This window comes from Trachinotus anak, unplaced genomic scaffold (genome assembly GCF_046630095.1).
Source record: "Trachinotus anak isolate AG129_WGS33_773 ecotype Australia unplaced genomic scaffold, CSIRO_AGI_Tana_v1 ptg000009l, whole genome shotgun sequence".
NCBI classification, from domain to species: domain Eukaryota; kingdom Metazoa; phylum Chordata; class Actinopteri; order Carangiformes; family Carangidae; genus Trachinotus; species Trachinotus anak.
The window spans coordinates 147501-169707 of record NW_027273860.1 but is presented as its reverse complement, the minus strand read 5'-3'; the positions used below and the strand labels follow the sequence as shown (position 1 = coordinate 169707).

General features: G+C 44.6%; 3 protein-coding genes and 2 long non-coding RNA genes across 14 annotated transcripts in view; 3 read left to right on the top strand and 2 right to left on the bottom strand.

Annotated features, from left to right (window-relative positions):
* Positions 1-5: 5 nt before the first annotated feature.
* On the top strand, positions 6-7946 carry LOC139624868 (guanine nucleotide-binding protein G(olf) subunit alpha-like). Of its 2 annotated transcripts, XM_071484210.1 has the most exons (13): positions 6-626; positions 1546-1686; positions 1754-1826; positions 2219-2273; positions 2359-2478; positions 3885-3982; positions 4148-4202; positions 4292-4365; positions 5019-5077; positions 5160-5280; positions 5381-5511; positions 6672-6739; positions 7175-7946. In XM_071484210.1, exons 2-13 carry the CDS (start codon positions 1551-1553, stop codon positions 7319-7321), a joined length of 1137 nt encoding a protein of 378 aa, XP_071340311.1. In that variant the 5' UTR covers positions 6-626; positions 1546-1550; the 3' UTR covers positions 7322-7946. The 2 variants fall into 2 exon arrangements, with proteins under 2 accessions (XP_071340311.1, XP_071340312.1); XM_071484211.1 differs by lacking the exons at positions 6-626; positions 1546-1686 and having other exon boundaries at positions 1769-1826; positions 2219-2277; positions 7175-7939.
* A 31-nt stretch (positions 7947-7977) lies between these two features.
* Positions 7978-10451, bottom strand: LOC139624869 (uncharacterized). 3 transcript variants are annotated; one of them, XR_011691764.1, is made up of 5 exons: positions 10353-10451; positions 10259-10296; positions 9965-10037; positions 9650-9813; positions 7978-9609 (listed from the first exon to the last, which is right to left on the bottom strand). It is a non-coding gene; the product is annotated as an uncharacterized lncRNA (long non-coding RNA). The 3 variants fall into 3 exon arrangements; XR_011691765.1 differs by lacking the exon at positions 9965-10037 and having other exon boundaries at positions 7978-9178; positions 9219-9742; positions 10353-10441; XR_011691763.1 differs by lacking the exon at positions 9965-10037 and having other exon boundaries at positions 7978-9742; positions 10353-10441.
* Positions 10440-17868, top strand: zbtb14 (zinc finger and BTB domain containing 14). Of its 4 annotated transcripts, none has more exons than XM_071484209.1 (10): positions 10440-10635; positions 12817-13005; positions 13121-13291; positions 13466-13561; positions 14902-15045; positions 15822-16066; positions 16144-16229; positions 16393-16532; positions 16623-16718; positions 16836-17868. In XM_071484209.1, exons 2-10 carry the CDS (start codon positions 12817-12819, stop codon positions 16974-16976), a joined length of 1308 nt encoding a protein of 435 aa, XP_071340310.1. In that variant the 5' UTR covers positions 10440-10635; the 3' UTR covers positions 16977-17868. The 4 variants fall into 4 exon arrangements, with proteins under 4 accessions (XP_071340310.1, XP_071340307.1, XP_071340308.1 ...); XM_071484206.1 differs by lacking the exon at positions 10440-10635 and adding an exon at positions 10718-11314; XM_071484207.1 differs by lacking the exon at positions 10440-10635 and adding an exon at positions 11621-11778.
* Positions 17869-17979: 111 nt separating this feature from the next.
* arhgap28 (Rho GTPase activating protein 28) overlaps positions 17980-22207 on the bottom strand; it is a 6740-nt gene continuing 2512 nt past the window's right edge. For both annotated transcript variants that reach the window (XM_071484199.1, XM_071484200.1), the window contains 10 exons: positions 21806-21968; positions 21375-21466; positions 20857-20934; positions 20609-20762; positions 20268-20350; positions 19654-19869; positions 19320-19445; positions 19053-19180; positions 18719-18756; positions 17980-18635 (listed from right to left, as the gene is read on the bottom strand). In XM_071484199.1, the coding sequence (XP_071340300.1) occupies positions 18553-18635; positions 18719-18756; positions 19053-19180; positions 19320-19445; positions 19654-19869; positions 20268-20350; positions 20609-20762; positions 20857-20934; positions 21375-21466; positions 21806-21968 (1161 nt within the window). In that variant the 3' untranslated portion in view covers positions 17980-18552. The remainder of the gene's footprint in view (positions 18636-18718; positions 18757-19052; positions 19181-19319; positions 19446-19653; positions 19870-20267; positions 20351-20608; positions 20763-20856; positions 20935-21374; positions 21467-21805; positions 21969-22207) is intronic.
* The window catches only part of LOC139624870 (uncharacterized), a 4701-nt gene continuing 2481 nt past the window's right edge, over positions 19988-22207 (top strand). For 2 of the 3 annotated variants that reach the window (XR_011691767.1, XR_011691766.1), the window contains exons 1-3: positions 19988-20121; positions 20294-20389; positions 21771-21961. This is a non-coding gene — a long non-coding RNA (uncharacterized lncRNA). The remainder of the gene's footprint in view (positions 20122-20293; positions 20390-21770; positions 21962-22207) is intronic. The other variant, XR_011691768.1, reaches the window with a different exon arrangement.

The window sequence follows — 22207 nt, the reverse complement described above, 5'->3', positions numbered from 1 at the left end:
CATGTGTTGACACAGTAACATGGCCATCAGCCCGACATGTTAAACCTGCAGCAGCTTTAACTCAATCACAGGACAGAAAATGTGACTCTACATCTGTCAGTGGACATCATAAGGTCAGCATTTACTGACCTCCTGTCTTCTGGTCCAGAGTTTGTTCTGGTCCAGCAGAGTCCAGACAAAAACCAGGAGAAACTAGCAGAGGCGTTTGTTTGTGGATCCAGCTTCTGGTTGTCAGGCAGCAAAGTGACACTGGAGGAAAGACAGCAAAATCCCCCGAAGAAAACGGTGTGACAACTAATGAGGTGCTATTACAGACCGGGGGGAGGGGGGACGGGGAGGGGGAGGGGAGGGGGAGGAAAAGGAAAAGAGAGAGAGAGAGAGAGAGAGAGAGACAGGTGTTTATCTCCTCTCAGTTTAGGAAAAGAAAGAAAACCACCAGGAGAACTGGCTCTGTTTCTGGACCTGAACTTGACTGGACAGCTGCAGGACAGACAGGGGATGCTGATTGGTTGAGGAGCTGCTGTTACTGTTTTTTTTTTCTTGTTGGACTCTGATGGATGGACAGAAAGAGGGACTGATCTGGACCTGCTGAGACGTGACGGGTCGGTGATCACCACCAGCTACAGGTCAGTACAACCAGGAATCAAATGGGTTTACTGGTTCCAGCAGTGGTGGTATTCAGATCTGTGCTTGAGTAAAAATGGAATTAATGGGAAGTAAAAATACTCATGAGAAAAATTCAAAGTTGTGTTTAAGTCAAAATAAAACAGTATTGTCAGCACATTGCTGCTTCTGGTTCAGCTGCAACGTGTGAATTAAATGTTTTCTCTCTTCCTTTTTTCTTCATGTGGTTGTTTATTCTTTTTCAGTTTTCCTTTGTGTTTTCTCTTTTTTCTTTTTCTTTATCATTTTTCAGTGCAGATGCTGTTTCATGATGTGTAAAATGTGTTCAAATCGACTCATTTTTAGCAGAGAAAAACGAATATAAAGTTCCAGCAATAACTTCTTTCATCTTCATACATCATTAAAAAGTGTCTGACATCATTACATTTTAAATAATTCAGTAGAATCAGGAGATCATTGTTAATATCACTGAATTGAACAGAGCGTCGTCATTGAGCAGCTTTTTTCCTCAGACTGTTTTTATTGAAAGTGTTGAATATATTTTTAACTGAACAGGGATCAGTGGTTTAATGTTGCAGCAGCTGAGTTTAAACTACTTTACATACAGTTATGAAGGTTTGTGGTTTTCCTGTCTTTTTATGTCCCCCACAGTCAGGTGAACAGGTTCAGGTGTGACCAGTGATGTAAGGGCACCTATATACACCTAAACCAAATCTACATCTTATCTGGAGCGAATGAAAATCCTAAACTAATCCTGGATTATCCCTAATCTAAACCTAAATTAAATTTTAGCTAAACCTAATTTAAACATGATCGAAACCAGAACTACATTTTATCTGGACTGAATGAAAAACCTAAACTAAACCTCAGTAGCTTGTTTACTGGTTTCAGTTGGTTGTTTACTGGTTTGTGTGATTCCAGGTGAGATGGGCTGTCTGGGAGGGAAGACGGAGGAAGAACGACTGGATGAAAAAGCAAAGAGAGAAGCCAACAAAAAGATTGAGAGGCAGCTGCAGAAAGAGAGACAGGCTTATAAAGCTACACACAGACTCTTACTGCTGGGTGAGATACCTCTCTGTCTGTACACCTGTCTGTCTGTACACCTGTCTAACTGCTTGTCTGTCTGCAGGTGCAGGAGAGTCGGGTAAAAGCACTATCGTGAAGCAGATGAGGATTCTTCATGTTGATGGCTTCAACGCTGAGTGAGTCAAACTCGACACGTTTGGTCAACTGTTACAGATTAGAGACATCACTCTGTACCTGTTGGGTTACAGGTGAGACAGGTGAGAGGTCTATCAGTTTGAAGATCCTGATTAATGTCAGTGGCACTGATCCACAGTCTGATTTGATCACAGAGGAAACAGTCTGAAGCAGTTTTTCGTCAGAGGTTTGTGAGAAACTTTGTTCAGTCCTGAGCTGGATCAGTCTGACACATCCTGACTTTCTAACCATGACATGCTGTGAAGACGTTTTCTTGGAATCATCACTATGAAAATGAAAGTTTTTGTAATTCTGTCATCACTGTGGTGAAACGATGCATTTGATATCGTCATGGTGACGGTCTGACGGGTTAAAACACTGTGTGTGTTTCCAGAGAGAAGCAGCAGAAGATTCAGGACATCAGGAAAAATGTCAAGGATGCCATCGTGGTAGGTCAGAATGAGTGAAGATGAGTCTCTGCTCCCACAGCAGCCAATCAGAGTGTGTGTGTGTGTGTGTGTTTGTTTGTTTCAGACCATCGTGTCGGCTATGAGTATTTTGACTCCACCCATCCCTCTTGGTAACCCTGGCAACCAGTTCAGAGTCGACTACATCAAGAGCATCTCACCACTATCTGACTTTGAATACACAGAGGTAACACACACAGGACCACATGTCTGTCAGGTGTTTGACTGTGTGTTGAAGCTGCAGGTGAAAAAACAAAGCGCCATCACTGTGGTTAGACTCTACAGAGAGTGTTCTATTCTCCTGTTCCACTGTTCCACTGTTCTACTGTTCTTCTGTTCTCTGTTCTCCTGTTCCATTGTTCTCTGTTCCACTGTTGTACTGTTCCATTGTTGTACTGTTCCACTGTTGCGCTGTTCTTGTTCCACTGATCCACTGTTCTCCTGTCCACTGTTCTACAGTCCACTGTTCTCCTGTTCCACTGTTCTGTTGTCCTGTTCCACTGTGCTACTGTTCTCCTGTTCTCCTATTCTCCTGTTCCACTGTAATCAGTCTGTACACAGTTTTTGATGAGTTCTAGTTGACATTAATTCAGGATCTTCAGTGAGGTGTCAGAATATTAGGAACATCTGAGTATAAAGCAGTGGAGAACACCATCACAGAGCAGGTACCTGAGGAAGTACTCAGATACTGCCCTGCAGTAAAAGTACTAACATACCCTGTAAAAAAGTATTACATTGGGAATATTACATAAGTAAAAGAATATTAGTACAGGTGAGTGCTCCAGGTGTACTGACAGGCTGATCAGGCTGCTGCAGGTGGAACCTTTACCAGCATTTACCTGATCATGTGACTGCAGTTTAATAAAACAGGTGAACTGTTCCTTTAAAGCTGCACCAGGAGAGTTGGTTAAGAGCTTGTTTGTTTTAATGATGTTAATGACATGATGTAACAAGTTAACGTGGGACTGGAACCACACAGGACACACACACACACACACACACACACACACACACACACACACAAAGCTGAAACACCTCACCTGAGGCCTCATTATCCAAATGTCTCCAGTCTCAGAGGACGACAAAGAGACAAAACAAGTGTCTTCCTGTGTCTCCTCTAAACTCCTTCACTTCACTGCTTTTTTGTCGTCTGACTGATCAACAGGATACACACACTTTAAAGTGCTGTCACTGTTGTCCAATCAGACGATGTCACACTCAGTGTTTTCCTGGAGAAACATGTGGCTGCAGGATTTCATGCAGAGACAGACTGAAAGATCAGGGACCGGCCACAGACCACATGGTGAAGTCCTGCAGCACCACCCTCAGGACAAACAGGATATAATGTCTTCATCAGAGATGCAGCCTCATTGTTAGCTACAAACTGACTCATCTGCTTCAACTGCTTCACTCAGACGTTTATCTCAGTTCTCCCCAGAACCTTGGCCCAGTTCTTCACTTGGTTGTGTTTCAATTTATGTTTTTCCGTCAACTGAAATCTAACAGTCCTCAGCCTGTAGGGGGCGCTAACAAGACTTTATACTGTGTCTGTCTGTCTTTCTGCCTGTCTGCCTGTACCTGTCTGTCTGTCAGGAGTTCTTTGAGCATGCTCAGAGGCTGTGGGAGGACGACGGCGTGAAGGCGTGTTTCGAACGCTCAAATGAATACCAGCTGATCGACTGTGCTAAGTAGTAAGATCACACACGTGACAACAAACATCATGACAACAAACAACATGACAATAAACATCGACATGTGCAGGACTGAGGGTGTTGGCAGAAGCAGGTGATGGCTGAAAAGGCCTGTGATATCACTGTTAGATGCTACATGAACACCCGTGTGTCTGTGTGTTGCAGCTTCCTAGACAGGCTGGACTCGGTTAGGAAGACGGATTACACACCTACTGACCAGGTAACAAACTGACCAATCAGCCTGCAGCAACCATGATGACTCGTCTGTTACCAGGCTGACAGTGAAAACATTTTCTTCTTCTCCTGCAGGATTTGTTGCGTTGCAGAGTTTTGACTTCAGGGATTTTTGAAACCAGGTTTCAGGTGGACAAGGTCAACTTTCAGTGAGTGCCGCCCTCTCTGTCCACCTCCACCAATCACCAGTCTCCTCTACCTGACCGCTAGTTTTGAAAGTTGGGTCAAACTGAAAAATGTGTTGTTGATTAGAGGAAAAGGTCACAGGCCACAGACTGACGAAGTTGAACAACAACTCCCAGGGAGATTTGCTGTAAGGACTGTTCAATCAGAGAGCTTGACACTCACGTTTGTAGGATCAGTCCCCACCCTCACCTGCCACTCAGCTTACATAGCACCCAAACCCAAGTCCTGTCTGTGAGTTACGGTCTGGCCACCAGAAGCTCATCAGCAAACTCCCCTCTCACATTTGGCTCCAGAAGGGCCCCCCAGTGTTCCGTAGATGGCCATTCACCAGGTTCTGTGATTCACTCTTAGTCTGGCCCCTTCCCTGGGACCAATTTACCTTGGTAACCCTAACCCGGGACAATCTCTCCACCACAGGAAGTTGCTGCTCTTCTCTTAAAATAATAAGTTTGATGATTGGCTCTTGTCTGGCTTAGGTCAGCTGCTGGTTGTCGCTCACATTGTGTCCAAGGGCGAGTTGAGTCACTGGACGCTCTGAGTGGGCGGCAGCCTCAGGTCCCCTACAGCTGTGTGAGGAGTGACTGTGGACAGGTAGTGACGGTTTTCTCTGTGTCAGTATGTTTGATGTAGGAGGACAGAGGGACGAACGCAGAAAGTGGATTCAGTGCTTCAACGGTAAGAAAACAAACACTGACACATTGAAGAAACTCTAAGAACTGACCTCAGACCAGTCTCAACATTTCCTCTGTGTGTTCAGATGTGACGGCCATCATCTTCGTCGCAGCAAGCAGCAGCTACAACATGGTGATCAGAGAGGACAACTCCACCAACCGGCTGAGAGAGTCTCTGGACCTCTTCAGATCCATCTGGACCAACAGGTCCTTCACTGAACCCTCTCTGCTCTGTGATTGGCTGTAGTCAACCCTCTCTACTCTGATTGGCTGTAGACAACCCTCTCTGCTCTGTGATTGGCTGCAGGTTTCTGAAGACCATCTCAGTGATCTTGTTCCTGAACAAACAGGACGTCCTGGCTGATAAGATTCTGGCTGGAAAATCTAAACTGGAGGACTATTTCCCTGAGTACAACAACTACCAAGTACCTGCTGATGGTATAAATACACACATACACTGCAGTGACCTTTACACAGAGGCAAACAGAACAATCAGTAAAACCTCTTTTATATTAATCTTCAACATATTTACCATTAACTGACAATGACACAGTGACAATGTAGAATCCTGTGTTTTCCCGCCTCAGTGTTGTTAATCTTCCTGGTTCATCGTCTGGACTCAGACACGCAGGAACTTCAGTCTTGAGGAGTCGTAGCTTTTATTTACTGACAAACAGCCTAAAGTGAACAAACATTACACTGCTACCTTCACAGCTACCCTGCTAACTAACGAGCTAATTCTCTGCTCCGGTCACTGCCTCACCCCTCTCTCTCTCCCTCGCTCTGTCTCTCTCTCTCTCAGAGATGATAAATCAGCGTAATTTGCTTGTTTTCTTGCTAATGTGCAGGTTTAGTTCCCACACGTCTGTCCATGTGTATGAAGCGATCTCTATCATAATTGATCTCAGTACAGTAGAAGCTGAGTCACAGTTTACAGCGCTAACTTTGTCTGTAGCTAATCATCAAAGATACAGAATGATCCTTAGTAATCAAACCTCCACATTAAGCTGCGTCCTCTCCCCGTGAAGCTCCAGTCTCCGTCACCAGGACACGGTCACACCCACGAACATGACAGAAACCATAGATACAACAGCTGGAACTCAGTCGCTTCAGAGACGATACCTGCTGCCACCACCAGAGGGCAGTAAATTACATGATGAATGAAACAGGCATCAGATCCTTTATGGGACAGAAAGCTGTTCTGAGATCAGATATAAGGAGATATCACTTCACTTCAGTATCGTTTTAATTGATGACTATTTTTAACTTTAACCGGTCAAACACTGCTTTTCTTGTCCTGACAACAAACCACTGACATAAACTGTAAATATACACACATGCATGTACAAACAGAGGTACTGTACTTAAGTTCGGCTTGAGGTATTTGTACTGCACCAGAGTATTTCCATTTTCTGCTACTTTATACTTGAGCTCCACTACATTCATTTGGCAGTCATAGTATGAGGTCAAACGGGTGTTCAGGTGAGCTGCTGAAGATCAAACTTTCCTCCTCTGCAATGACATTTACCTAAGGTGTGAAAACCTCTCACGTATGTGTATAAAACACATGACGCCCTCTGACCTCAGTGTTTTTCCAGCTGTTCCAGATGCTGATGAAGACCCCAGAGTGACCCGAGCCAAGTTCTTCATCAGAGACGAGTTTCTGGTAAAATCAAGTTTCCAGTTCTGCTCTCATTTATTGCAGTGATAGCAGTTCTTTATCATCGTCATCTTCATTGGAGTATGTCAAATTGAAACTGTAAACTTGAAACTGACACATAGAAACTAACATGTTAAAATTGACACGTTGAAACTAACATGTTAAAATTGACATGTTGAAGCGACAATAATGTTGAAACTGACATGTTAAAAATAACACGTTGAAGCTAACTTGTTGAAACTAACACGCTGAAACTGACACACTGAAACTAACATGTTGAAGCGACAATAACTTGTTAAAAATGACATTTAAACTAAAACGTTAAAACTGACACACTGAAGCGACAATAGCATGTTGAAACTGACATTTTGAAGCTAACACGCTGAATTGACACGTTGAAACTGACTTGTTAAAAGTGAGGTTAACTCTCCTGTTCCTCAGAGGATCAGCACAGCGAGTGGCGATGGGAAACATTACTGTTATCCTCACTTCACCTGTGCCATCGACACCGAGAACATCCGCCGCGTCTTCAATGACTGCCGTGATATCATCCAGCGCATGCACCTGCGGCAGTACGAGCTGCTATGATTGGCTGCAGGGTTCTCACCTGGCCCCGCCTCCACTCATGGACAGAGACAAGCAGCTAATATAGAAGCTAATCTGATATCTAATCAATGCTGATAGCTGATCAAAACTGATAGATCCTGATATATTTATACCTTTATATGATCCGTTATATCACAGACATTTATCACACAGCTGTTATCGGTTCAAATGGGCTGTTATTAATTATTAATAAGGACAGATTGGAGTATCTGTACCTTTCTTTCTGTATCTCTGCCTGATGCAGGGGATTGTGGGTAGTGTAGTTCTACTGTTGTTGCCACAGCAACAGTCTGACAGTCATATGAGAGGGGGCGATTTAGAGAACTAGTTTAGATTTGTGAAAACCTAAAAAATTTAATCTAAATATATTTTTTCATGTTTCTGAACTTAGAGTATATTATTATGATCTTTTACATGATTGGCTGCTTGAGACTCTGATGTCATTTTACGTTTCTGTATTTATACCTGAATGTTCAAAAACAGACAGATTGTAGATTTATCTTTTTAGAGTTAGCAGCTAGATTTGATCCAACAAGATTTTTTAAACTTCTTCAAAATGAAACTGAACATGTGTTTTCCTCTTTGTAAAAAATGATATTAAAGAGTTTTATGTCAAAGTTTTCATTTGCTGTTTAAAAAAATCACTGACAAGCTGTGTTGTCACTGTGAGTTTGTGTCAAACTGCTGCTTCACAAAGGGGGAAATAGATCAACAACACATCTTACTATTGATCAGAGGATATTCATCAATAATGCAATAACAGTCCTCTTTGACACTGAACAAACTGTTGCACCATTAATCATCAGCTTTTAGACTGGAGCTGCAGTAACTTGACCAACCAGCAGATGTCAGTGAACAGCAGGTTAAAACAACAATTGTCAAAATAACTACAATTATTTGTTAAAAGTTTTATTTTATGTAAAGGATTAATATATAAAGGATTAATTAGTTAAGCAGAGTCAGGCCTTCAGCCCAAATTTAAGGTCAATTAATTAGTCACTCCTGAGTTTTTACCTTAAATTAAACAAATATGCCGCTTTATATCTGAAGGTCTTAAGTCCTAAGTGAATTCAGTTCCTGAAACAAAACAGACCTTGAAAAGTACTGAAAAGTGTTAAAAGTAAATGTAAAGAATCACATTGATGAAAAAAAAAAAAGACCAACAACACTGAAGCTGGAACAGAGGATTCTTGCATGATTTCATAAAATGACTCAGTTGGTGCTGAAAAAATATAATATAATGATTAATTACTTTAACTTTTAAACCTTTAGAATATATCACATTAAAGTTAATTAAGGCCCTTTAAGTGACTTTAATGTTTGCCTTGTCAGTGCTGTCTTTAAGTATTGATGTCCACTGATTAATCCACCAATTATTCCATCAAGACCTGTTAGATTACTTGTTTAAATCACTGGAGAACCAGAATCAGGTATGAGTCATAAACATAGTGGAACATTTGCTGGCCATCTTCACCGTTTCCTCACATTTTATTCAGTGAACTGCTGATTGTTTGACAGGAAAACACAGTTCACGTCTCAGACCCGACAGGACCTGAGGGTGGACGACCTGTTGTAGTTCTGCCCCAGAGGAGCAGATTTCTGATTAACCCCTGATTAAGCGCTGATTAACCACTAATTAACCACTGATTAACCCCTGATTAACCAATAATTAACCTCTGATGAACCACTGATGAACCGCTCATTAACAGCTGATGAACCACTGATTAACCTCAGATTAACATCTGATTAACCTCTGATGAACCTCTGATTAACCAGATTAACCTCTGATGAACCACTGATTAGCCTCTGATTAACCGCTGATTAACCTCTGATTAACCTCTGATTAACCAGATTAACCACTGATTAACCTCTGACTAACCAGATTAACCAGATTAACCTCTGATGAACCTGATTAACCAGATTAACCTCTGATGAACCACTGATTAACCGCTCATTAACAGCTGATGAACCACTGATTAACCTCAGATTAACATCTGATTAACCTCTGATGAACCTCTGATTAACCAGATTAACATCTGATTAACCTCTGATGAACCTCTGATTAACCAGATTAACCTCTGATTAGCCTCTGATTAACCGCTGATTAACCTCTGATTAGCCTCTGATTAACCGCTGATTAACCTCTGATGAACCTCTGATTAACCAGATTAACCACTGATTAACCTCTGACTAACCAGATTAACCAGATTAACCTCTGATGAACCACTGATTAGCCTCTGATTAACCGCTGATTAACCTCTGATTAACCTCTGATTAACCAGATTAACCACTGATTAACCTCTGACTAACCAGATTAACCAGATTAACCTCTGATGAACCTGATTAACCAGATTAACCTCTGATGAACCACTGATTAACCGCTCATTAACCTCTGATGAACCTCTGATTAACCAGATTAACATCTGATTAACCTCTGATGAACCTCTGATTAACCAGATTAACCTCTGATTAGCCTCTGATTAACCGCTGATTAACCTCTGATTAACCTCTGATTAACCAGATTAACCACTGATTAACCTCTGACTAACCAGATTAACCAGATTAACCTCTGATGAACCACTGATGAACCAGATTAACCTGATGAACCTGATGAACCAGATTAACCTCTGATGAACCTCTGATGAACCAGATTAACCTCTGATGAACCTGATGAACCAGATTAACCTCTGATGAACCTCTGATGAACCAGATTAACCTCTGATGAACCTGATGAACCTGATGAACCACTGATGAACCAGATTAACCTGATGAACCTGATTAACCAGATTAACCTCTGATGAACCAGATTAACCTGATGAACCTGATGAACCAGATTAACCTCTGATGAACCAGATTAACATCTGATGAACCTCTGATGAACCTGATGAACCTGATGAACCAGATTAACATCTGATGAACCTGATGAACCTGATGAACCTGATGAACCTCTGATGAACCTGATGAACCTGATGAACCTGATGAACCTGATGAACCAGATTAACCTCTGATGAACCTCTGATGAACCACATCACCGGCGGAGGGGGTTTACAGGTGAAGCTGAACGCTCGGAGAAGGCCCGGTCACTGGAGGAGGGCGCATGCGTGAGAGGATGTTTGGCGCGCTGCCTGCGTGCTCCTGCAGTGTGTGCGTGCTGGCGCAACGCGCGGCCTTCAGCTCGGTGCTCGTCCTCATCATCATCAACAACAACAACAACAACAACAACCGGAGGAAGTGTTTCCCGTCTCCCGGTGCGCAGACACACCCAGACGGACGCTCTCGGCCCGGTCTCTGTGACGGTAAGAGCCCGCTCCCACGGCCCCGCGCTCCCCTCGGCCCGCGCTCTGCGCGCTCTCGAGCGGTTCATGGCCGCTCGAGCTCCGTCTCGTTCGTGTCGCCGCTGCCCGCGTGCCTGTGTCTCGGTCCCGGGGACGGCGGAGCACGCGGCCCGTTCCCCGTGCGGCCGGTGACGCTGTCGGTCGTTTACCGGAGACCGTCTGTGGCGGACAGTTACCGGATAAACGCCATTTTGTGTGAGAGAAGAGCCGCAGGCCGGAATGTCCGCCATTTAACGAAAACACCGAGTTTCACCACAATCACTAAAACTCCCCGAAACACCGACACTCGCTGGAAACGTGACGGTTATCAAAGGCTGCCGTTCATCTCCCGGTACACACCGATCAGACGCTACGGTCTCCGGGACGTCGGTTTAACCGCCGCTAACGTTTCCGTGGCTGAAGTACAGTTAGCATGTTAGCTCCTTTCGTTAAAGGCTAACGTTAGCCTCACTGATAAACACAGCCGCCGTTACACCGTCTGAAAACCCCGTTACACCGGTGTCCCCCGGCGATCACACTTTAACAGTTCAATCCCTTTGGTGCCCAGCCTCGCAGCCGTTAGCGCGTTAGCCTAGCCCGCTTCAGTCCGGGTTAAATGGACCGTAGTCTGAGAGGAAACGGGACTCGGTGTCGGTTGACGGTGAGCGTCCGGGTTTACAGCCGGTCTGTGGGGGTTTCCAGGTCGGTGCGGGGAAATAAAGAAGTAAAACCACATCAAAATGAGTTCGATGCTAACAGCTAGCTTATCTGTCCCCTCCGTTCAGTTAGAGGCATCATGTAGCGTGCACACGCTTCGGTGCGCGTGTCCGCTGTAGTGGGGTGGGGGGGGTCTCTGAGCCAGGCACTGACACCCTGCTGCCCACCTGGACTGATTTGGTGATATTAGATATTAAAGAGGCGTGAAACCACTGAGGCTGATCCTGGATAATGGGGGGGGGGGGGGGGGGGGGGGTTTCCACGGTTTGTAACTTTGAGACCTGAACATGTTGATCTGAGTCACTGACTTCACTTCCTGGGGATATTTATGGGGAATTATTGTCAGACTGCAGAACTTCAGTATCACAGTGATCCAGACGCAGCTCACAGCTAACCCAATGAATTACAGTGAGTTTTTACCTTTTAAAAGAAACATCAAAAAAAGATCAGCCAAAGACAGGTAAATCATCTCTGATTTATGAAGCTCTGTGGTGTTCACCCAAACCCTGTCATATGTTAACTTGTTCACACCAGATCACGTTATTTTTTTCATCAGTTAGTGTTGACTTCCCCCTCTGTCACAGTCACATGCTGCTTTTTACAGCTGATCATCTGTTTCTTGGTAGTAATCTGAGATTGTTGGTAACTGATGTGTGGCTGTTTATTGAAGCAGGCACGTGATTTCAGTATTTTGTTTAGAGCCACTTTTCCACTGGTTAAAAACCTGCTAAGACCCCAACATCAAGCTTTTGTCAGCAATGGAAAACAATCAGCATTCAGACCTGGGTCACATGACTGCAGTAGACGCACATATTTATCGTCTTCAGCTCCAATCGGCAGTGATGTAGACACAACACCCAGGTGAATCCATTAATATTCACCCCTTTCACTGCTGTGATGTCTCTCAGAGCGCACACACTGTAGATACACCTGTTACCTGCCCAGCTTGGTGCTGTTAAACGAGAAACACTGCAGCCCTGAAATAAGTTTCAAAAACACACAATTACAGATCGAAGCGTCTTGCATGGAGGCACCGACACTTTTACAGGAGCACCAACCCGGGGATGAGATGTGACAGTTAGTACGGCGGCTAGCAGCTCACTCTCTCCACTGTGTCTGTGTGTGTGCTCTAAGTGCATGTGAGGGTATCCCTCCTTGCAGTTGTGTGTCCTCAGTCCGAACAGAAAAACTGGACTGACAGTGGAAAAGGGGTCAATTTGCTTTTATTAACAGGTTTACTCACATTAAAAAACCCTCTTACATCTGCTAATACTGGTGTAAACAGAGTGTGAGTGACAATAGACATCTACAAACATTGACACTACAAACCCAGACTGTCTGTAGGTTTTCTACCACTGAGCCTTGGAGAATGTTTGGTGTAAACTGAGCCTTTAATTGGCTGGTAAACACCTGATGTTGTGTCACCTGAGTGTTTTCTGTGTGCAGATGGCAGAGACAGTGAAGTACGTGGACGACGAACATAAGAGCATCTTCCTGAAGCTGCTGAACGAGCAGCGACTGGAGGGTGAACACTGTGACATTGCTGTGGTGGTTGAAGACGTCAAGTTCCGCGCTCACCGCTGTGTGCTCGCCGCCTGTTCCAACTATTTCAAAAAACTGTTCAAAAAACACGAGGTATACTCTCACTACTTCAAAAAGACTTGACTCACTTGTCTTTACTCCTGTACACTTTAAATACTAAAATGTTCTAAATACCTTTAAAAACTGTGTGTGTGTGTGTGTGTGTCAGGTGGACAACTCCTCTGTGATTGAGATCGACTTTATCCGATCTGATATCTTTGAGGAGGTGTTAAACTACATGTACACTGCAAAGATCTCAGTCAAGAAGAGAGACGTCAATCTCATGATGTCGTCTGGACAGATCCTGGGCATCCGCTTCCTCGACAAGCTCTGTTCACAGGTAACACACACAGGTGACAGTGATATACAGGTGACACACACACAGGTGACCTGAAGCTGGCCCATCACTAGTCCTGTCACTCAGCCTCAGATGTTGTATCAGCAGCCTGGTACTGATGATGATGATGTGTTGAGTTCAGGGAGCAGACCTGACGATGCGTTCATGTGTCCCCAGAAACGAGACGTGTCGTCAGAGGACAAAGAGAAGTTTCCTTATGACATCGTGAAGATGGCGTTGCCGCCTGAGGCTCAGCTGGCTGCAGAGTCTGAGGTACACTTCACTGATCAATACTGATCAGGGATCAAACATCTGATTTACTCTGTAATGGTATTATTATCATGATGCAGTGTTTCCCACAGGTCTGGAATATACTTATGGGGGGGGGTGGGTCCGTCTCCTCACGCCATACTCTCTTAAAATAATTTGTGATGCTCATGTCTGTTATTCTGTTCCCGCGTGATTTTGACTATATGGATTAAAACAGCTGCAGCTTACCTCGTCTGCAGTTGGTCTGGTCAATATCCAACTTCTGTCTCCTTCAAAACTGTGTTCCCACTGGAATGTATCTCCTCTGGTAAAACCTACGTATCTTCAGTTAAAATGTGTTTCTGTCCTGCTACATGTATCTCGTCGAGTTAAAATCATTAGTGGGCCATTGCAACATTTACGTGCAGGGTGTTTTCTTAATATGATGTAGGCTAGCCTATAGCATCGTCTTAGTAGCCAGGGCTGGATGACACTAGGGCATTAAAAAAAAGGTAGTGCGGGGGCGGCCCGATGGCAGAGTGGTTAGGGTGCATACCACATGAGCTGATGCTCTTAGCAGGCGAGTGTCAGTTTGACTCCCGACCGGCCCGACTCTTTCCTGCATGTCATCCCCCCTCTTTCTGCCCCTTTCCTGTCACTCTCTACTGTCCTGTCAAATAAAGGCAAAAATGCCCAGAAAAAATCTTTTTTTAAAAAAAAAGAAAAAAAGGTAGTGCAATCACCAAACTTCTTTCGGACAAGATCTTGTCAACACGTAGGCTGCACTTGTCAAAATATAGACATTATTGCAGAATAATAAACTGACCAAAAAGAAACTGGAAGAGGGTCCTGCCGGCTTAAAGCAACTGAATGGATCCAGGCCAAACAAGGATGCGTATTTTCACTAGATGACATGAGGCCTTGTTTTCTTTCTTCCTTCCAATAAGGACTCATTTCATTACGATTTGAATAACATAGTCTGTAAGAAACTCAGCAGGTCTGACAATCTCAATCTCAACTATTGAGGCTGCAGAGGCGTCTACACCGGGAAATACTTTTATCGTACAGGCTCCATGCGGACCCCTGCAATAAAGCTCCACACTCACCGAACAGAGAGAGGAGCCGAGGCTATGTGACAGTCACAGACAAGCCAACGTTAAAAGACCCGGTTACAGCAAAGGTCGGCTTACAGGGAGGAGACTTTTGAACAAATTGAAAACAAAGATAAATCTGTTATGCATCACCAATCGTATTAGGTGAAATGCGTTGCCAGTTATACTTGGGCGGCCGTTGATATACCTGGGTGGCCCGCCCAAGTAAAGTCTATGTGTGGGGAAACCCTGTGATGATGTCATTGTGTCCAGGTGCTGGGGGGACACGATGACACGCCCAGCACAGATGACCTAGTTGAGGCGTCAGCCAATCAGGAGCTTGATAAGTCTCCCAGTGCAGCGCTGCGTGTCCAGGAAGCCATCCTGAAAGAACTGACCAATGAGGATGTACACAAGGTACACACACACACACACACACACACAGCATGATGCTACACTCTGTGTTCCCTCTGTTGCCGGGTTACCACTGTTAGCACATCCAAATTATATGGGAGAGATCTCATGTTCCCCATGATGGTGGAGGGATGATGATGATGATGGTGGAGGGAGACTGATGAAGGAGGGATGATGATGATGGTGGAGGGAGACTGATGAAGGAGGGATGATGATGATGGTGGAGGGAGACTGATGAAGGAGGGATGATGATGATAGAGGGTTGATGGTGGAGGGAGACTGATGAAGGTGGGATGATGATGATGGTGGAGGGATGATGATGATGGTGGAGGGAGACTGATGAAGGAGGGATGATGATGATGGTGGAGGGATGATGGTGATTATGGTGGAGGGAGACTGATGAAGGAGGGATAATGATGATGATGATGGAGGGATGATGGTGGAGCGAGACTCCGCCCTAACACGGCTTGCCCGTCTCTTACTCCTCCTCAGCTTGCGGGGATATCAGGTCTCTCTGCAGGTAACTCGCCATGTTATGCAGTGCCATTAGCTGTTGGTGTAAACACTGGGGCCTTGGCTGCACGCCGGGTCTCAGAGTAGAACAAATACACCAGAAGGTTAGTGTCCACGGGTCAGTGATGAGTCACAGAGCAGAGAACCAGTCGTACGGCTCAATCCTTCTGACAACGTCCTAACTCTGGAATGATGACCTCACTCCCACTGGTTCTTACAAACATACATGTACAAGCAAGTAAACAGCACCTGTGTGAACTCTCCAGGTGACCTGCTATGACCAGGATGTGGTGACAGAGATGGAGGCAGAGCCTAAAGAGCTGGGGGCGGAGCATCATGCCACCCAGACGCTGACGTTTGCTGACACTATGGGGGAGGTAAAGGACGAGCAGCCACCTGGTTGGTCCACAGCAACAACAGACATGAAGTTTGAGTACCTGCTGTATGGACACCGAGAACAGCTCGCCTGCCAGGTGTGTGGCAAGACCTTCCTGGACGAGAGCAGACTCAGGTATGTCCCATACACTTGGATAACACCTGGAAGACACACCTGGTCGGCACACCTGGTCAACATCTCTCTGTTTTTAGGAAACATGAGAAGCTTCATTCAGCAGAGCGTCCGTTTGCCTGTGAGATCTGCACCAAAGCTTTCACCACACACGCTCACCTGAAAGGTACAGAAACACCTGTTCTCAGGTAGGATCACCTGAGCACTGATGTACTTAGATTACTGTTCACTCTGCTGACACAGCAGTGTGGTGCTGTGGAGAGTGTGATGTGTTTTTATTCTTAAACTGAGGGGAAGTGTTTGGCTCCACCCTCATCTGTGTGTTCCAGAACACCTGAAGATCCACACGGGCTTCAAACCGTACAGGTGTGATGTTTGTGGTAAATCATTCATTCGTGCTCCAGACCTGAAGAAACATGAAAGAGTTCACAGCAATGAGAGACCATTTGCCTGCCAGATGTGTGACAAGGTGAGCTCACCTCTGTGCCTCTTGCCTGTACCTGTATGTCTGTTCATCTGTCTGTCTGCTCAACTGTCTGTCTCACCTGTATGTCTGCAGGCGTTTAAACACAAGTCTCACCTGAAGGATCACGAGCGGAGACACAGAGGAGAGAAACCGTTTGTCTGTCCGTCCTGCACCAAGGCCTTCGCCAAGGTACCTCTGATACTTCAAATACTCACAGTACTACTACTGTCAGTACTGCTGTCATTAGTGCTGTCAGTCAGCTGTGTATCTGTGTCCATGGTGAGTTCAATGTCTCTGTACCTTCAGGCATCAGATCTGAAGCGTCATGAAAACAACATGCACAGTGAGAGGAAACAGCTGAATCCGCTGCAGAGCGACACAGAGACACTGCAGGCTGCTGCCATGGCTGCAGAGGAGCAACATCTGGACAACATCAGCTGCTCCTAACATCTGGACAAAATCAGTTGCTAACATCTGGACCATATCAGCTGCTCCTAACCTTCATCACTGTATTAATAAGAGTATTTTCACTGTATCTATTGATTTATTTTAATGTAGTTTCCTCTCCATCAGTGAGCATGAACTGACGTCAAAGGGGCTGTTGGTGAGTTTTCTCTGCTGCTGAATGTGGTTTTATTCTGAAGCAGGTGATGGCCACTTTCCGGGAGTTTCACTGACCGTGATCTGTATAAGACCAGAGGTTATAAAACGTGCTCTGAGCAGCTACGTCTTCAAGACAGACTGGAGGCTACAGTGACTCAGTATCAGAAAGTGATGAGATGGGCCGGGGCTAGCTGGTTAGCATGAGCATGCTTACTTCAGTAGAGCAATAGAAGTGATGGAGATAAGAGTTAACATTGGTGTTTGTCTCCATTTCTGGAGACAAATGTTGGTGAGTAAAGACAGAAGGTTGATACTGAACTCACGTTTCCCCTAGACTGGTCAGTAAGCAGCTGCTAATGCTAATGTGAGCTCCTTTAAATGAACTGAGAACCTCAACGATCATGTGGTTAACGTGTAACGTGGTTGATGCTCCTCAGGCCTCATGTATGATCTTTAACTGTTCAGTCTCTTTGTAAATGTAAAGGATTCGTTTTTCAGTCTGAACCAGACTCTGTATGGAAAATGGTGGATTTTGAAGCTGTTGTATATAAATCTGTTCAGTTTAATGAGCAGAGCTGCTGTGTTTTAACCACACCTGTTTTCTTTCATCATATTTCCTCACTGTCACTAAACTACAGGAGCCCAGAGTAGATGCATTAACTGGCAGGGCTCTGTTTACATGGTACCACTTTGACAATAAAATAAACCATTTTAATTAAAATCTCTTAAACCATGACATGGATTAAAATCACACTCTGGGTTCATCTTTTCTCTGGGACACCTCCTTTTGTCTTGGGTCTGACCTGCCAATGTAAGTACAGACTCAGACCAGCAGGGGGAGACAAAACACCATCAGCAGATGTTTGGATTTAATATGAGCAAGTTTTTACATTGACAATAAAGTTAATTAAAAACAAAAACAGCAGAACAGGAAGAGATTCAGATTGATCCTCTCTGTGGTCAATAATCAATACATACAAAATACATAGTAAATATCAATAAAAAAACAGTTTCTATTCTTTATGGTAAGTGTCCATTTATACAACATGTTTGAATCAAACTGAAGTTTAAGGGAGCCTTTTTTTTCACCTGATGAATGATGGGATGTGCTGTCGTGTTGGCTGCTGTTAAATTTTACAGGTGTGGGAGTTACCACCATCACAGGAGGTCATGGTAAGACAGGTTGTCAAATTGTGAGACAGGTGGTTGCTGAGAGTGGTGAGACAGGTTGTCAGACTGGAGGCGACACAGCTGAGGTAAGACAAGTGGTGAGACTGGCAAGACAGGAGGTGAGATGTAAGTCAGGTGTTAAGGCACATTGTGAGACAGGTCAGAGCCAGTTCTGGGACTGGTGGTGAGATGGGGTGAGGATGTCTCCACAGGTTATCAGTGGTAAAGAGACAAGTTGTGAGACAGTCTGTCAGGGTTTGATCAGCCAATCACAGTGAGGATTCACTCTGTAAACATCCAGTAGGATGCAGTCTGGATGGAGACGACGCTCACCTGAGAGACGGACAGCCGGTGTTAAGATTTATTTTTCCATACCTGTACAGCAGGTGTTTATATAATGTCATCATTAAACTTACAGATGTTTCCTCCAACTTCATATAGACACTGAACGGGACTGATGGTGGAAAGAGAGAGAGACAGAGACAGGATAAATGACAGATCTCCGTACTTTTTATTGAATTGTGTTTTTTTGGATTGGTTTTCATGTGAGTTTCACAAAAGTGTGAGCATAGTGAGGACATTTGTGTCAAGTGAGGACGTTTGTCTCATGCTGCCCAGCCCCCTCTACATTAAACGGTTCAGACCTGGTTTTATGGTTCAGGTGAGAATCAGGTTTAGAGTAAGAGGCAGGGGATGTATTATGACAACTAAGGTCCTCACAAGTAAAGAAGGTGCCCATGCGCGTGTTACCTGTTCTCAAACCTGAAGCGGGCAGTGACGTCTTTGGCTGTCGTTTGTCCGTCAAGTTGTATCGCCATGGAAACCTTGGTATGAAGGGGGGCGCAAACCCTGATCATACCCTCACACAGCTCCGTGATCTGCACACACACACACACGTGTGATGTTATACTGTTGATATCACAGGACATATTGGTGAACAGGTCAATATCATTCTAGTCTCTGTCTCACCTGGTTCTCTAGTCTCTGTCTTACCTGGCTCTCAAGTCTCTATCTCACCTGGGTTTTGTCGTTCTTGTCACTCCTCCGTCTAAGGAGTCGTTTCTTTGTCCTGGTCAGACCAAACTGTTTCTGATTGGATGCCTGGTTCATCTGTCTCACCTGAGACAACAGAAAGTTTGGAACCTATGACAGGAAACAGGATGTGATGTCACAGACAGGTGAGCAGAGAAGTATTTCTTTCTTTCTCACTGTGGCATGTCACCATCACTTTTCATAAATGTATAACCTTTAACCGCATGAAGGACTTTTGTCACTGGCTGATTGGATCTTAAGTTACCATGGAAACAAACAGTGAGACAGCAGTGTCACTCAGGTGTGTCCTCAGACTCACAATCCATAGCACATCCTGGTGTGTGATCATCAGCCTGACCAGGTGAGCCCCGCCTATTGCCTCCTCCATCTCCTTTCGTTGCTTGGCAATGGACTGCTTGTTGCCACAGTGACTGCAGGAGAACAGGTTGGGTGCCATTACCATGGAGACATTCCACAGAGACATCCGGTTCTGGTCCTGATGAGAGACCACCATACGCAGGAAGACCAGCAGGGCCTGTAACAATAGAAACAGGTCCAGGTTTATCTGTAACTGTGTAAACAAATAATCTTTATCTGTAACCATGGAATGGGCAGAAATTTAAGGTAGAAGATGGAGACAAAAAGGTTTAAGGCGGAAGGAGGAAGGAAGATCTTTGTAAAGTTTAAGTCTGGTTCAACCTTGACTCTACTGTGTGTGTGTGCGTGGTCAGAAGAGTTTCACCTGTAACCACATCCCTGGAGTACACCTGTACATCACTGCAGTCAGGTGAGTAGATAAAACATTGGAGGTGTTTCACATTTTACCTGTCAGTCTGACTGACAGTAGTTACACGTGACCCTTGAGAACACCACCTGGTGATAGTCTGATGAAAACATCCTGATGAACTGATTGTGTTCTGAGTTGTGATTTACTCTGAGTGCGTCTCTGTTGGCTTCAGGAAGCAACAGTGTCAGCAGCTGCAGAGCCTGAACCTGATGGACCACAGACGAGACACCTGCAAAGACAAACAACAATAATTCAGCTTGAACACAAGGTTTCATAATGTTTTTATTCAGTTTGAGTCTCACCTGAGACGGGCTGACATCACAGACAGGCTGTACAGAAAGGCCACCACCTTCCTGTACAGTCCCTCAGCTGTTTGTAACTTTGTGTTTTCCTCACATGTGGGGACTCACCTGTCTGATGGGGACAAAACTCAGGCAAGTCCCCGCATTGTATCATGGAATCATTGTTAGTGTGTGTGTGTGTGTACCCAGCACAGAGCGGTAGGTGGACAGGTGTGTGTGTGTCAGCAGAGGTGTTGGCAGCTCTCTGATGAAAAGCTTCAGCAGACCTGCAGCATCCACCTGTCTGACTGCAGACCAGTCGAAGTGTCCACCACACCTGTCTAACTCTCTCCGCAGGAACTGCAGACAGACAGATTCACTCATGTCCTTCACAATTAAACCACCAAATTATTCTAATGAAATGTAAACAGTGACAGTTTGAAGTGTGTGTTACCTTCAGTCTAGCAGCTGATCCTGATACTCTTAGAATCCCCTCAGTCTGCAGACCAGTCTGCTCTAAAATGCACAACAACTACACACACACAGACACAGATCAATACACTGGAAAAAGCTGACTTCCTCTCACTCACATTAGAGTTGACTCTTCTTTCTACACTTGTCAGGACCCTGAATGACAGTCAGCCTGCATTAAACCCACATGCAGAAATGTCCCCATAAAGTATATAAAGTTTTGAAGATTCAGTGTCAGGGTCAAACAGCTGCTGTGATTGTGTCTCTCAGCTGATCTGAGGTCAGTCTCACAGCAGCTGAGCTGATCTGATCTAAATTAAAACTTAACACATTTAACTTTATGCTAACCGCTAACCACACATACTGCATCACAGGGATCTTCAGCTGTTAGCATGTTAGCTCAGCAGAAAGCTAACTCCGAATGTCAGCTGATACAACACTGACCTGTAGACAGGCAGACAGAGACAAAGAGAGAGAGAGAGAGACAGACAGGCTCTTCACCTTTTGGAAGACGACAGGAACTTTGACTCCAGGAAACTTTTTCCTGTCGTTCTCTAACAACAAGTTCAGAGGAAGTCCAAACACACCGCTGTCTGATTGACAGACAGACAGACAGACAGACAGAGACATTGTGTCATTGTGGTTTTGTTTGTTTAGACAAACAAAACTCAGTTTTCCTGTTTGAGTCAGTAATAGATGAATTAATCTGTGTTAAATATTATTCTACAACTATTATTATAATAATGTTAGATGTCATTGTGAAGTGTCTGTCCATCCACAATGACAATGACAATAACAATATAAACCATGTTCTATTATTATTGCTTTCACAGGAGAAGCAGTCTCAGAGGTTTAATGATATTAAACTGTAGCAGATTTACTGTTTATCTTCAACAGACTGACACATTGATTTTTGTAAAAATGAAGCGCACCCCGGGTCCTGCAGCGTGGTGGACGGGTGCGTTTGGGTTGGACTCCAAAAGTGAGCAGGAACGTGGAGAGCTCGATGTGAGAGATGAAGCCAAGCTGGGTGAGGTCACATGATGACAGGTCATCTACCCAGGTGAGACCCTGAGAGGGAGAGACAGGTACGAACTACACACACACACACACACACACACACACACACACAGAGAGTGATAGATCAAGAACGATATTAAGTTTTTCAACATTTCCAGTCAGACTTGAACATGAACGTGTTGATTTGGTTGTGTGACATCACTTCCTGAGGACATCTTCATCTCTGATGTCCCTTTACAATAAAGCTCCAGAGTAACAGAGGCTGCAGAACTTCATAAAGAATCCTCCTGTTTCTAAGTTTCCTTCAGTGTCAC